The sequence below is a fragment of the Phascolarctos cinereus genome, unplaced genomic scaffold, assembly GCF_003287225.1.
Source record: "Phascolarctos cinereus isolate Bilbo 61053 unplaced genomic scaffold, phaCin_HiC Scaffold_1;HRSCAF=81, whole genome shotgun sequence".
In the NCBI taxonomy this organism is placed as follows: Eukaryota; Metazoa; Chordata; class Mammalia; order Diprotodontia; family Phascolarctidae; genus Phascolarctos; species Phascolarctos cinereus.
In genome coordinates, this window is record NW_027555514.1 from 265,152,565 (window position 1) to 265,167,686 (window position 15,122).

At 43.0% G+C, this 15,122-nt stretch overlaps 1 protein-coding gene across 1 annotated transcript in view; it reads right to left on the bottom strand.

Annotated features, from left to right (window-relative positions):
• Positions 1-754: 754 nt before the first annotated feature.
• LTA4H (leukotriene A4 hydrolase) overlaps positions 755-15,122 on the bottom strand; it is a 37,795-nt gene continuing 23,427 nt past the window's right edge. The window contains exons 15-19 of the mRNA XM_021006434.2: positions 13,906-13,960; positions 10,049-10,144; positions 7,765-7,847; positions 6,695-6,799; positions 755-1,030 (exon numbers count right to left, since the gene is read on the bottom strand). Coding sequence (XP_020862093.1) covers positions 913-1,030; positions 6,695-6,799; positions 7,765-7,847; positions 10,049-10,144; positions 13,906-13,960 — 457 coding nt within the window. The 3' untranslated portion in view covers positions 755-912. The remainder of the gene's footprint in view (positions 1,031-6,694; positions 6,800-7,764; positions 7,848-10,048; positions 10,145-13,905; positions 13,961-15,122) is intronic.

The window sequence follows — 15,122 nt, forward strand, 5'->3', positions numbered from 1 at the left end:
TATTTGCACCATGCAGACTTTATGAATATTAGCTCTTTTGATCCTCACAACCACCCTGGGAGGTAGGTGCTATTATTACCCCCATTTTACAGATGAGGAATAAGGTAAGGAAGAGGTTTAGTGATTTGCTTGCAATCCCCAAAGTGTCTGAGGTAGGATTTACCAGTACATCATCTGGCTGCCTCCTAGAAAAACAAAACAAAACAAAACAAAACAAAACATGTGCCCCCTCCAAAATCTATTGGCTTTGGAAACAACCACAAAAATTACTAAAGGAACTGAAGGTGGTCAGGACCTTGGCAGCTGAAGAAGCAAGTATGGGAAACCAACCAAGGGCCTATGACACAGGAGGAGGAACATATGAAAGGCTGATCACTAGTTACAGATACCCACAGCTCTAGGCAAAATGAGGGGCTCTGTCCTGGAGACCCCCACCCTGAAGGCAATCTGTCCTGTTTTTGTCACAGTGAGTTGTTAATTAATGTCATTATAGCATTAGTAAGGTGATAACGGATTAAGAATAAAAAGTGCCCACGCTTCACGTTTATTTAAAAACTAGACATTAAATTGTGCTGAACTTTTGGACGGTAGCAGCTTCCAGGTAACCAGCCAAAGCCATGCATTAGGCATGATAGCAGACACTGGATCAGGGCCGGGTGGCCTTCTTCCTTTCAGGGTCTGACATCTTAAGAACCACCAAATGTGGCAAGTTTTCCAGTGCTGCAGAAATTCTTTTTGACAAATGAGAGCTAGCTTGAAAAATCTCAGCTCAGTTTTATTTTGGCAAAAATCACTGATACAATAGGATACAAATCAGAGAGTAAACAGGAATGTGTGATTACAAAGCAATTTCACAGAATACGTTTCAGTCATTCACTACGAAGCCGAACGGCGGGCAGGTGCGCGGCGTCCTCAGTCCACTTGTAGATCTTTGCCCACCAGCATGGCAGTCACGGGATGCATACTAGCCTTGTGTTGCTGGTAGGCACTGAGAGCCAGACCCCGGGACGTATCAAAGGCAGCAAGGTCCCTGGAAAAGATTTTTACATCATTTTAAACAACACACCATTCTGCAGAATTTAACACGAGGCTAAATGCTTCCGGACAGGCTAAGGGGTAGTCTGTACCTGCTTGTGTCAACTTAAAAAAAATAGCCTTCTACGTGCAAGTCTCAACCGCTTTTCAAGTATGAAAATAGACTGTAAACTCCATGAAGGCAGGATTTGCTTTTCTTCTTTGCATCTCCAGTGACTAGAACAGTGCCCAGCACACAGCTGGTGTTTAATAAATACTTCAAATCAATTTGAAAAATAATTCTATAAAAAAAAGTAAGGTCATTAAAGTACAAAAGGAGAAATCACAACAGCTAACTGATAAAGACAAATGGGAACCCCTCACTACTGCTTATCTCTAAGCTTGCATAATTCCTAAAGTGAATATTAAAATGCAGTCTTCAATATCCTGTGTCAAATCTAAATCACAAGATAGGAAAGTCAGGGATCTTCATTTTCTCCCTACCAAAACTACATTCCTGTGGTTTTCTGTAACCTTCTATACACTCCTTACCCCTCCAGGAGGAGAGGTGGATCTGGGCTACAGAGGGTTTCCATTTCCAAAGAATGTCTTATCTGTAATACCAGTACTTCAGAGCACTTGTGACAGAGCTGGGTGGGTCCTCTCAATCCCAACAGAGATATGCACTCCTCCCACAAGTTTTCAGCAGAGCTCAGGGTGCTACTGGAACAGAAAAAGCCATCGCCCAGCTGCCTGCCAAGCTGGCAAGGAATCTATATGGACGTGGTTGGCTCCCTAAAGCCTCCTCAGCTCAGCGTACGATTGGGCAAAACTCCTCACAGTCATGTGCCGTGGCATGAAGAGGCATCAGGGCCAAACTTAAAAGCAAGACTTGATGCTGTTATTAATTTCTCCGTGTTCTAGAAAAACTGACTTCATAAATCAAATTTGGCTTAATTTACCAAACCAGAAATTGAATAATTTGTTTTCATTTACTAAATTTATTAAACCTAAAGAGTTGAGCCACCCAACAAGTCAGCCGTGGATATGTGCAGACTTTGGCTGTCCTGTCTTGTGAAAAAGACAATGTCTGGAGCAAAGGGCGTCACAGAAATCCTACCCAACAGTTTCTTTTCTGGCTTACTGCTAACGACTGGTTTTCCCTTGTAAAGCTCACTAATCAATCCATTAAGTCCTTACTTGGAGCACTGGGGTCTAGCTCCCTACCCATGAGCAGCAGAGGCAGTGCTCAGAACTGTCCTCCTCAAACCTTTGTGTATATTCAGATTTTTAAAAACGTGATTGGCTTTTCTTTCCCCTCCCTCTGGTGAAAGAGGCCTCATTTCTTACCTAGCCTCAATCACTGATTGGGTGTTGCTCCAGTCAAACTGAGACCTGTTAAAGACCTTGGCTTAAAAAGCCCAAGGTCTCCCACTGCATCTCCAGTCGTCCTGATCTAAATTTTTCCCCCCTTATTAATTTATTTTTAGTTTTCAACATTCACTTCCACAAGATTTTGAGTTCCAAATTTTCTCCCCATCTTGTCCCTCCCCCCCACTCCAAGACTGCATGCATTCTGAATACCCCTTCTCCTAATCTGCCCTCCCTTCTATCTCCCCTCCCTTCTCTTATCCCCTTCCCCTTCCATTTTCCTGTAGGGCAGAATAGATTTCTATATCCCATTGCCTATATATCTTATTTCCCAGTTGCATGTGAAAACAATTTTTAACATTTGGTTTTAAAACTTCGCGTTCCAAATTTTCATTCTTCCTCCCTCCCCACCCACCCTCATTGAGAAGGCAAGCAACTTGATACAGGTTATGCATGTGTAGTCATGCAAGATCACGCAAAATACTTCCATAGCAGTCATTTTGTGAAAAACTAACTATATTTCCTTTCATCCTATCCCACCCCCCCATCTACTCTATTCTTTCTTTCCATGCTGTCCCTCCTTAGAAATGTTTGCTTCTGATTACTCCCTCCCCCAATCTTCCCGCCCTTCTATCATCCCCCTGTTCTCTTATCCCCTTCCCTCCTATTTTCCTAAAGGGTAAGATAGATTTCCATACTCAACTGGGTGTGTATGTTATTCCCTCCTTAAGCCGAATCTGATGAGAATAAGATTCACTCATTCCCTCTCACCTTCCCCCACTTCCCCTCCACTGTAAAAGCCTTTTCTTGTCTATTTTATGAGATAATTTACCCCATTCTACCTTTCCTTTTCCCCTTCTCCCGGCATAGTCCTTTCTCACTCCTTAATTTTATTCTCCAGATACCACCTCTTCATCTTCAACTTACCCTGTGCCCTCTATCTACCTATCTATACACATACATATAATTTTTTCCCCTCCAACTACCCTAATACTGACAAAGGTCTCATGAGTTACAAATATCATCTTTTCATGCAGGAATTTAAACAGTTCAACCTTAATAAGTACCTTATGATTTCTCTTTCCTGTTTACCTCTTCATGCTTGCTTTTCTTGAGTCTTGTATTTGAAAGTCAAATTTTCTATTCAGCTCTGGTCTTTTCATCAAGAATGCTTGAAAGTCCTCTATTTCACTGAATTTCTGTTTTTCCCCCTGAAGGATTATACTCAGTTTTGCTAGGTAGGTGATTCTTGGCTGTAATCTTAGCTCCTTTGACCTCTGGAGTATCATATTCCAAGCCCTCTGGTCCCTTAATGTAGAAGCTGCTAAATCTTGTGTTATCCTGATTGTGTTTCCACAATACTTGAATTGTTTCTTTCTGGATGCTTGCAATATTTTCTCCTTGACTTGAGAACTCTGGAATTTGGCTACAATATTCCTAGGAGTTTTCCTTTGGGAATCTCTTTCAGGAGTTGATTGGTAGAGTCTTTTAATTCTTATTCTACCTTCTGGTTCTAGAATATCAGAACCATTTTCCTTGATAATTTCTTGAAAGATGATGTCTAGGCTCTTTTTTTGATCATGGTTTTCAGGCAGTCCAATAATTTTTAAATTATCTCTCCTGGATCTATTTTCCAGATCAGCTGTTTTTCATCCCCCCCCCACCAACTGGGGTTAAGTGACTTGCCCAGGGTCACACAGCTAGTAAGTGTCAAGTGTTTGGTCTGAGGCCAGATTTGAACTCAGGTTCTCTTGATTTAAGGGCCGTGCTCTATCCACTGCACCACCTAGCTGCCCCTCAGTTATTTTTCCAATGAGCTATTTCACATTGTTTTCCATTTTTTCATTCTTTTGGTTTTATTTTACAGTGTCTTGATTTCTCATAAAGTCACTAGCTTCCATTTGCTCTATTCTAATTTTTAAGGAAGTATTTTCTTCAGTGAGCTTTTGGACTTCCTTTTCCATTTGCCCAATTCTGGGTTTGAAGTCATTCTTCTCCTCATTGGCTTTTTGGACCTCTTTTGCCACTTGGTCTAGTCTATTTTTGAAGGTATTATTTTCTTCAGCATTTTTTGGGTCTCCTTTAGCAAGCTGTTGACTTGTTTTTCATGATTTTCTTGCATCACTCTCATTTCTCTTTCCAGTTTTTCCTCTACTTCTCTAACTTGCTTCTCAAAATCCTTTTTGAGCTCTTCCATGGCCTGGGACTGATTCATATGTTTCTTGGAGGCTTTGGATGTAGGAGCTTTGGCTTTGTTGTCTTCTTCTGATTGTATGTTTCGATCTTGTCACCAAAGAAAGATTCTATGGTCTGACTTTTTTTTGCACAGTTTGCTCATGATTCCAGTTACTTGAGTTATAAACTCTTTGTTAAGGTAGCAGTCTATTTCTGGTGTGGAGAATGTACTGTCTCAAGCTTCGGGGGTTTTGTGCAGCTGTTTTCAGAGACACTTCCAGAGACCTGTAAATTTTCAGTTCTTCCAAGGTCTAAGATCAAGGGTGAGGTGTTTACTCCTTTTTCTGGCCTGTGCTCTGGTCTAGCACTCTTTTCTGCCTTGGAACTGTGAGGAGGATTTCCTTCCTCTCCACCACCACTACACGCGCCACCACACCAGCGGTCCTCCCCGCCCCAGGACTGCCACCCAGAACTGTGACCCAGGTCCAAGCAAGGACAAAGCAAGAGAATCCTGCCTCAGCACCAGCAAAGAGATCCCTGCAGTCCCTCTCTGATCAGTCACTGGATCCCCGCTCTGTGGGCCAAGAGCTCTGGAAGCAGCTGCCACCCCTGGGTTGCACCAGGACTGGTGCTGGACCCGAGCTCCTCTCTCACCGTGGTCCAACAGACCTTTCCTACTGACCTTCAAAGTTTTCTTGGCATTTGTGGGTTGAGAAGTCTGGAAACCGCCTCATCTGTCCATGACTCAGTCTTGTGAGGCCAGCTCCAGGTTTGTGAGGCCTGGTCTTTGCCTGCTTATTCATGCTGAACTGTGTTCCTCTCCCAGCCCAGTGCACTAAACTTTTCCAATCAATCATCCAGGTTGTCTTAGGCTGGAAATTTGCTTCACTCTGTCTTTTTGTGGGTTCTGCTGCTCTAGATTTTGTTTACAGCCATTTTTTACAGATATTTGAAGGGGTCTGAGGGAGAGCTCAAGTAAGTCACTGCTTTTACTCCGCCATCTTGGCGCGCCCCCCCCCCCCCCAATCTATAGAAAGAGTGAGGCTGGTGACTTTGCACAGCCTTCCCTCACTTAATTCTAATTCACTTGCATGTCATGGCATCACCTCCCTGATGTCATGGTCCTCTTGGAGAACAAGGTCAAACAACCACCACCCCTCCCTCTGGCACATAATTCCAGACTTCTCTTCTCACTTCCTCCCAATCTACTGGGCAACCTGGCTAATTCTCTTCATTTACCTTTTTGAAATGTTCTGGCATCTATATAGACTTCGAAGGGAACAATATGGTTGAACAGATCTGTTATCTTGAATCTCCAAATACAAAGCTGGTCTTCTTGGTAAAGTGAAGTTAGTTTGGCAGATATAGAGTTGGCCTTAGAATCAGGAAGCTCTGAGTTCAAGTTCCACCCCTGACACGTACAAACTGTGGAATCCTCAGAGAGTCACATCACTCCATAGGGAAGGATCTAGTCGAGGCTCTAGCCTGCAGGTGGCTGAGAGTGGCTCAGATCAGTGAAACCAGGGGTCCAGCACCCAGTTCTATTCTTTGTTCTCACCAATGTCTGGTGATGTTTGAGAGCAAGCATTGAACCCACAGAGCAAACTGGATTTTCTTTAACCTTCTGGGGATTGCCAGGAAATCCTCTTAATAACAGCACTGGGAAAACTGATGTAAAAAGCCTTATGAATAGACTGCCCTTAAAATTCAACTAGAAGCCATAAACCCCATGCAGCAATATCTTTGCATCTGCATCACCATCAACCATTCACCACTACCACCATCCTCATCACCACCATCATTACCACCCTCATCACCACCATCACCATCCTCATCATCATGTGGCTGCTTTGCCTCATCAGCCCCCCCCACCCCCCCTTCGCGGTCTCCTCCTCCTCCTCTTCCAGCCACAATCTTCCCCTCAGCTTGTGAGCCCCTGCAGAAGGTGAACTCGTTGACCTGTCTTTAGATCCTCAGCACTTAGCATCGAGTGCACCAAAGAAGTGGCTAATAAATGCTAGGCTACACCAAGTAAGTGCTTAATAAATGGTGAGACTGAGTCGAATCAATCGACCCATCCCGTCATGTGCTACGTTAGTGCTCAGAAAAGATTCCAGATGCCAAGGGGTCTTACTTGAACAGGGGGCGGGTAAACTTCAGTCTTCCTTGTCCTGTGGCCATTTCTAGAGCCAAGGGTATGGCGTCTTCCCACTTGGACTGGATGCAAAGGCGTAGCCATCTGATGAGAGAAGGGAGGTCAGGGGAGGGGGGTGGACAAAGGGTCACGGGCTAAGAACTGGAAGGGACTTTAGCCAGTCACTGAAGCCAATCTTTTTTTTATAGAGGAGGAATCTGAGGCCTAGGAAGTAAAGTAACTTGTCCAAGGTCACAAGGTGACCTTCACTGACAAAGTCAGGATCTGAAACTAGGGCCATCAGAATCACTGATGTTTTCAAAGGGCCTGACATAATGACTTTCTCAGCTTTACTATTAGGGAAACCAAAGTACCAAGTGAACAAGGTCATGTTGGAAGACTCTGATGGACCTTAGAGTTAAAAATAAGGCTCAAACTCTGGCGTACCTAACTTTAATCTCCCCTAGTTCTCTTATGCGAAGTCATCATCGAGTACTAACAGTTCATTCTCAGAATGGATTCATTTATAGCAATATCTCAAACAGAAAACAATTTCTAAATCTGTGTAAAACCTCAGCGTTCCACCTAATACCACAACTAAATTCCATCTGGGACACTTTCTCCCCCTGAAGGTTCCTCAGGATTCCAAGAAAGTGCATGGTGTAGGTGCTAATGAAATACATAATTCTAATTTGTGAATCCACTGTGGTCTGACACTGAAACCACAGCACCACTGTGAATTTTAACTAGGAAGAGATGAGGTGCTCTTTGACTCATAGGATGACAGAGGAGACAGATCCCATTAGTTTTGGAAGAAAGCCTGTTTGCCATGGGGGCTCTTTTCTCCTAACATTAAAGCAAGGGAAGAAGGCACACTCATCACAAACAGGAGGAGCATGACCCTCCCAAGGGAGTTCCCGGGATAGGTGGTATGAGCTTGGGAGCACAGTGTCTCAGGATTCTGACTGTTTCTTTTTCTGCCTCCTCCTTCCCCCGGTACTATGTGATTTCACTGTGGAATATTCCTTCCTTCTAGCAGCTGGCTGCAGAGGATATATAGATTAATATACCTGAAGCGTATCTCAGAGTTTTTCACAGCATTGAAGTTGTACACCTCCTGCATTCGCTGTATGTGTGACACTGGAATCGGTGCCTAAAAGAAAAGACAAAGCGTGTGGGCCACTGCAACTGTTTTTTTTGGAAGAAAGAAGCTGGAGAGAGAGGAATGATCTTAGTTGAAATATCATTCTGCAAACTGAAAGAATTATACGGGATATGACCAAATGAGACAATTTATTCAGGTTCAAGTAAGCTCTGTGTGAGTTTATTGTCATGAAGAAGGTTATGGTATACAGTAAGGAGCTGGCTATGAGGCCGTGAGATGTGGGTTCAGGTCCTGCCTCTGACACAGCCTAGATATGTGGGCCACTTCTCAGTGCCCCAGGCATCTCTCAACATCTGACTTGGTAGAGGGGCTTTCCTCACTGGGAATTCCCTATACAGATTAAATCACAGGTCCAGTCCAAACAGCGGAAATTCTCCAATTTCAATTAACAAAATTCAGTACTTGTCTAGGGACAAGTAAATTAGGGAGAGAAAAAGGGTCTATTACTTCTCTCAAAGATTTTAGGGCACAAAATAATTTTGGGGAGAGCAGTTTTAACATTATCTTCTTGCAGTTCTGTATAACCAAGGCCAAAAAAATGGATGACAAAATCAGAGAATCCAAATGGACCTTAAGAGAAGGTACACAGTGTAGGTCTTCAAAGGAGCACCTCGGTGTGTGCCTGATACATCCCAGAGAGTGAAGATGCCACCTGGTTCTGAAGAGCTCCAGAAGGACACAGCTGGTATGCATTGTAGAGCTTCACAGATTACAGCTAACATATAGCCCATACAGCTTAAACTCATTTTTCTTCTGTAAGTAATTAGGATCACTTAAACCTTTCCTCATGTGCCTTCTCTCTCACCACTGGGACCCTGGCTCAAGCAGGTAAGCTTTCTTCTCTTGTCTAGTGCCAGGCCAGCAGGCACTTCCCGGCTATCTCTAAATCATGTCCCTTGGCAAGTCTGTCCATTCCTGTTGGAATGTAAACTCCTTGAGGGCAGGGATTATCTTGTCTGCTTAAGCACTGAATAAATACTTTATTATTCAATTTGAAACAAACCATCTATGTAGTTTTTTTTTCTTTTGGTTGGGAAATGACTAAAGTCTTCCCTATTTCTTTTAGGAAGCAGAGTGCAGAACTGAACCCAAAAATGAGTTAACTGTCCTATGTGCAATGAGTATAATAGGAATATAATTACAAATTATATTCCAAATTACTATTTCTCATAGGATCACTATTGCTGCTTCTTGATCTACCAACCACGCGGTTAAGACTGAGGCCTACCTCTATTCTACAGAGCAGCAAATGCCTTTCCTACAGCTACATACAGGAAGTCAGTCCCCCTTGCCAGGGTCCACGTGGTGCTTGTCGGCCACATCACTAGCTTGGCTTCAGACGCCAGCAAAGCCCAATGTGTATCTGAACGAGAATTCCCTCTCCCAACAACTCAATACATTTGACTTCCCTTGAAGACCTCCAGGCCTTTCCACTTTGGGACAGCTCCGACTATCACACAGTTACCTCGCAGCCCATGCTGTCATCTGGCTTGAGGCTGTGGTTCCTGTCTACATCCCCCTTACCTCTCTCCTTCATGACCTTGCTGTGTCCTCCTCTGACTCAATCTGATCCACAAGCTATGACATCTTGTTGGCCAATTCTCCTGAGCCTCTTTCTGCCTCCCATCCCTGTTCTTGGGCAGGGAATCTGTATTACTTCCATTGCGGGAATACTTTAGGAATGGAATAAGTCAGGACTCAGCCTGTGACCACCCTAGGAGACTATGTGGCTTCCAGTATTAGGGCAGGTTGGGATAGACATCTTCCCAAAGTCAGGGGCCAGTCACTGATACAAGGACTAAAACCCAAAAAAAGGCTTGAGCCCTTACTGATCACACCACTTCAATATAATTAGTCTTCTCTGTAACCCTTTGCATTTTATTTTATGCATTTAAAAACATCATTCAGGGCCTAGATTCTTAGGCTTCACCAGACACTGGTGCCAGAGGGGTCCAGTTCTGTAGCATCTCTGGCAAATGGTCATATGGCCTCCACCTGGAGAGCTTACCCTTCAAGAAGAGAGGTCAGCAGGACTTCTGTATCACATATGCAAATCCTTTTTGAATAAATAACTTTCACAGATAATTTCTTCCCCATTTCTTTGCTCTTTTCCCCGTGATGAGCTCTAATGTTGCTCTCGGCTCTTCCTCCCATTTTTATTTCCAATACTTTTGACACAGAGCACTTACCGCCACTAGCATCAATGCTAGAAACTCAATCAACTGATGAGATGACATATCCTTTAAGTCTGCTGAACAGAATGTGCCCAAATCATCTTCTTTGGCCTAAAAAAAACCCCCAGAAGGCTCATTTATTATCCAAGTTTGTAAGTAATACGCAGGCATATGGATTAAGAACCTGAACTGAATCCAATTTCCAATACAACCAATATAATATAATAATCCAATATAACTCTAACTCTAGTTTTCAGAACTTCTCCTCAAAACACTAGGGATGCCATTACTGTATCATTAAGAAGGAATATAATTTTGAGTGGACTATTTCCTCCAATGCCTCATAAAGATACAACAGCAGCATCCACAGCCTCTTGGGGAGAAGTTATGAAAACTAAGGCTACATAAACAAATAGAAAACTAAAGAACTGGGGTAAAATATTTGTTTGGCTCCTAGAATCCACAATATTCATGAGAAATTCTAATACCCAAGAAGGAGTAAAATATATCCCCCCCCCCTTTTTTTTTAAGGTATATTAAAAGCATTCAAGATAATTTACAAGTTATTCCACTAAAAAGACTTGGGCCAAGCCTCATTTCTAAAATATATAGAGAATTAAGACAAATTTATAAGACTACAAGCCATTCCCCAATTGATAAATGCTCAAAGGATATGAACAGACAGTTCTCAGATAAAGAAATTAAAGTCATCTATAGTCATATGAAAAAATGCTCTAAATCGTTACTGATTAGAGAAATGCAAATCAAAACAACTCTGAGGTACCACATCACACCTATCAGATTGGCCAACATGACAAAACAGGAAAATGATAAATGTTGGAGAGGATGTGGGAAAATTGGAACGCTAATACATTGTTGGCAGAGTTGCGAAATGATCCAACCATTTTGGAGAACAATTTGGAGCTATGCCCAAAGGGCTACAAAAATGTGCATACCCTTTGATCCAGCAATAGCACTTCTAGGGCTATATCCCAAAGAGATGAAACAAATGGGAAAAGGACTCACATGTACAAAATATTCATAGCAGCTCTTTTTGTGGTGGCAAAGAATTGGAAATTGAGAGGATGCCCATCAATTGGGGAATGGCTGAGCAAGTTGTGGTATATGAATGTAATGGAATACTATTGTGCTATAAGAAATGATGAACAGGCTGACTTCAGAAAAACCTGGAAAGACTTGTATGGTCTGATGCTGAGTGAAGTGAGCAGAACCAAGAGGACTTTGTACATAATAACAGCCATGTTATGCAATGACTAAGAATGTTAAACTGAACCCTTCTCAGCATTACGAGGATCTAAGACATCTCCAGAGGACTCAGGATGGAAAATGCTGTCCACATCCAAAGAAAGAACTATGGAAGTCAAATCGCTATCACTTATTTTTACCTTCTGTTGAGTTCTGTTTCATTTTTCTGATGGTTCCTCCTATTGGTTTTCATTTTTACTTACAACTTCACTAATGTGAAAATATGTTTAATGGGTATGTAAATGTAAAGCCTATGTCAGATTGTGCGCCGTCTTGGGGAGGGTGGGGGGGAGGAAAAGGGAGAAAAATTTTCAACTCAAAAGCATATGGAAAAAAACCATAAAAAAAGGCACCTAAAGAATATAGGCTGGAAAAAAATGACTTTGCCAAATGCAGAAATAAATTTTATTACTATTGTGGGAAAAAAAAAAGACTTGGGCCAAGGACCAAACTGTATATTTTTCTGAATACCCTACTGGTTAAAGGTCACAATCTGGTGTTTTCCTCTATTCCAGAAGAGTCTATTTTATTATATTTATCATGAAATTATTTTTCACATTTGGGTTTCTTAAGAAAATTCTTTCCAAGAAAACTTCAAGATTAATAGCTATTAAACACAATTTACCAAAAAGAGGATTTTAAGGCAGAGGAATTCAGGAGGGCTGGATGGGGGACTGCCAACTGTAGTGATCACCTCCATCTGCCCCCAAGTCCTGTTTTCTCCTCCTTAGTTATTTCACACAAGAAAAGCAAGAGAGAGCTGGTTGGCTACACTAGTTTTCTTCTGAGGCTTAGTCCAGTGCCAGCCACAGAGTAAGTGCTTAATAAATGCTTGGTGATTTGTTAACTTGACAGCTGGTTTTCTTTGCTGCTGGGAGAGGAAAAACAAACAAACATAATTTGTACCTCCTCCTGTCACTGAGGACAACCAAGGTGGCATGTGAGGAGCAGAAGTTTGGAGCAGACAAGGTTTCTAAAGCCTCAGCAAGAAAGGTGTCTAGAGAAGCCCACTTTATAAAACTGAACTTTATGTCTGTACAAACAACTCACAGCAATTTAAGGTCTGGAAAACACTTTACACGTTATCTCATTTGATTCTCACAACAAACCTGGGAGGAAGGGACTATTAATACACCCATTTTTCAGATGAGGAAACAGGTTGAGAGAGGTTCAGTGACTTAGCTAGGAAGTATCTGTGGCAGGATTTGACCTCAGTCTTCCTGTTTCCAAGGCCTGCCCTCTCTCCACTACACACTGCTGATTCTCTGTTGACTGACACTTTCGCATTAAATGCATCAGAGCGCACAGCTGATTTTTTTAGTCAAACTAGGGACCAAACCTCTGGTAACTGAAGTCACAACTGTGGCCAACGTGCCACCCTGAAAACGTGCCTAGAAGTTCCAAGGCTTGTACTTTGGGTAGCATGGCAGTGATAGAGACTCACGTCCACCCGACAGATCTGCCTGCCTATGAGGCAGCAACTTGGGAGAGTCAAGACTGTGGCAGCAACCTTCCCAGAGAAGGCAGCTAGCTGACATCAAGGAAAGCATCCTGGATAAGTCACTTATCTGCTGTTGGCCTCAGTTCCCTTAACTGTAAAATGTGTAATACAATGGCGCCTATCTATCTTCCAGGGTTATTGGGAAATGCAAATGATCTCATATGTGTACAATGCTCCTGAAATGTGCCTGAGCACCAAGTGAATATCACTGAGTAGTAGCAATAGTAGTGGTGGTGGTGGTAGAAGCAGCAGCAGTAACTGAATTCAAGTAGTTACCAGCATGAATTTACTATGATCATCCTAAAGGGTCAGATAAACTTATGCTACTGGCTTTAGGGCAGAAACAATAGGCAAGATCTTTAATTACCTTTTATTACAATCTAAACAATGTAATGTAGTACTTTAGCTAGTTAAAGTTTTGTACACAGACCAAAACAAAGAAAACTTTGCTTAGACTTCAAAACTACGTTTGCATTACATATCATATTACACACTACAAAGCCAAGTCACTTAAATGGGCTAAACAGCATGTGTGAAATGGGATGATACTTACAGCCTGTCCTTTCCTCCCAAGGCTACTGTGCAGTAATAATCCCCTTGTAAGCCTTAAAACGATGCCAAAATGTGAGCCTTTTATTATAAGCACTATTATATTTTCCATGTAAATACCTGTGATTGTTACATGAATTATCAGGGACAGAGGACACACTATGATTTCATCGGCACAAGGAACTTCCAGGAAAGGAAACCCCCTCTGCCAATGCAGGCTAACAGCTTCTCTACCACTTTCAGTCTCAGACACCTGTCCAGGGTCACACAACAAACACGTGTCTGAGGTTGTCCTTGAACCCAGGTGTTCCTGGAGCCAAGGTCAGGTCTTGACCCCACTCCACTATGATGCCCCTCACTAGCTAGTATGGGTATTAAATTAATTTTGTTCTACAATGTTCCAAACAACAGTACCTTCCACATAGTAGGTGCTTAATGAATACTTCTTTTAATCGAAGAAAATAGGGATTTACCCATAAAGCCTTGCCCTTCTGCAAGAACACTTAAGTATACCTGTATCTTAAATGTCTCAATTAGAAGAAGAGCCCCTACTCACTTTGATCCACCGCTGACTCAAGTCAATACAAGCCTCCGTTAGAGTCATATCATACCTGGAAAGATGGAAAAACGAGAGTTCATGAAGACATAAATATCCATCTCTTTTTTCCTGACCAAAACAGCCCTGAGTTCAAACCCAGGTGAAGAGCTAGGAAGCATGGGAAACATGGACTCTCCTGCCTGAAGTATCACAAAGAAAATCTGATTGACACAGTCCAAGAACTGAGAAATCACGTTGAGTGAAGTGTCAAATTGAACACGCCTGGCATTACTGTGCTGCTAAAGGAGGCCAGAAACTCTCAGCGAATGGCGGTCAAAGGCAAAAATAGCAGGAGGCTGAGACCCGGTTGTCAAAACATGAATAGGAGGCTACCCTCGAATCCTAGAGCAGGTCTGGAGTCACCGGGCTTCGGGTTTACATCACAATGTGCTCTGGGGACCTCATTTGGTCCAGAGACTTCCTAGGAGATGTCTCTAGGTGCAGAGTAGGGGGAGTAGGAGGAGTCCAGAATGGCTCAAAAATCCCAGGGAGCCCCAGATTCCTCTGATCTCCTTGGGGGACTAAGCTATTCCAAAAAAAAGGCTCTCCTGAGGTAGAAACTCATGCCCCAGATACCACAAAGCTAGGAGGGATAGCAAACTGATAAGTGCTAGGGAGGTGGTGGATTCCCCTTCACTGTAGGCCTTCAAGCCAAGGCAGGGTGACCAACCTGGTGGGCCAGTTCAGAGAGGATTTATTTTCAGAGGCATAGTGGAGTAGGTGGCCTCTGAGGACCCTTTCAACTCTGAGACCCTCTAATTATAAGTGATCCAAAAATATTCTGGCAGGCTAGACAATCCAATTTACTAGGGATAAATCCTCTTAGATCCACAAGATCGACTTCATAAGTATAAGAGGAACAGTTTGAAAGAAAGACAGCTGGGGATTCCAGTGGACCACAAGCTCCCCATGAGGCAATGGTGGATCACGGTAGCCAAAGAAGCTCCTGCAGCCAGCTAAAGGAGGAGCTGCACCCTGCCCTGCTCAGGCCACATCTGGAATCCTCTCTAAAGTTCTGGTACCACATCTTAATGGCAGGGACAAAGTGGAAGACATTCCAAGGAGGGCAACCACCATGGGGAAGGGTCTGGGAACTGGGCCTTGGAAGGATGGGCTGAAGGGATGGGCCAGGATAACTTGGGAGCACTGGGAGCTGTCTTCAAGAACCTAAGGGC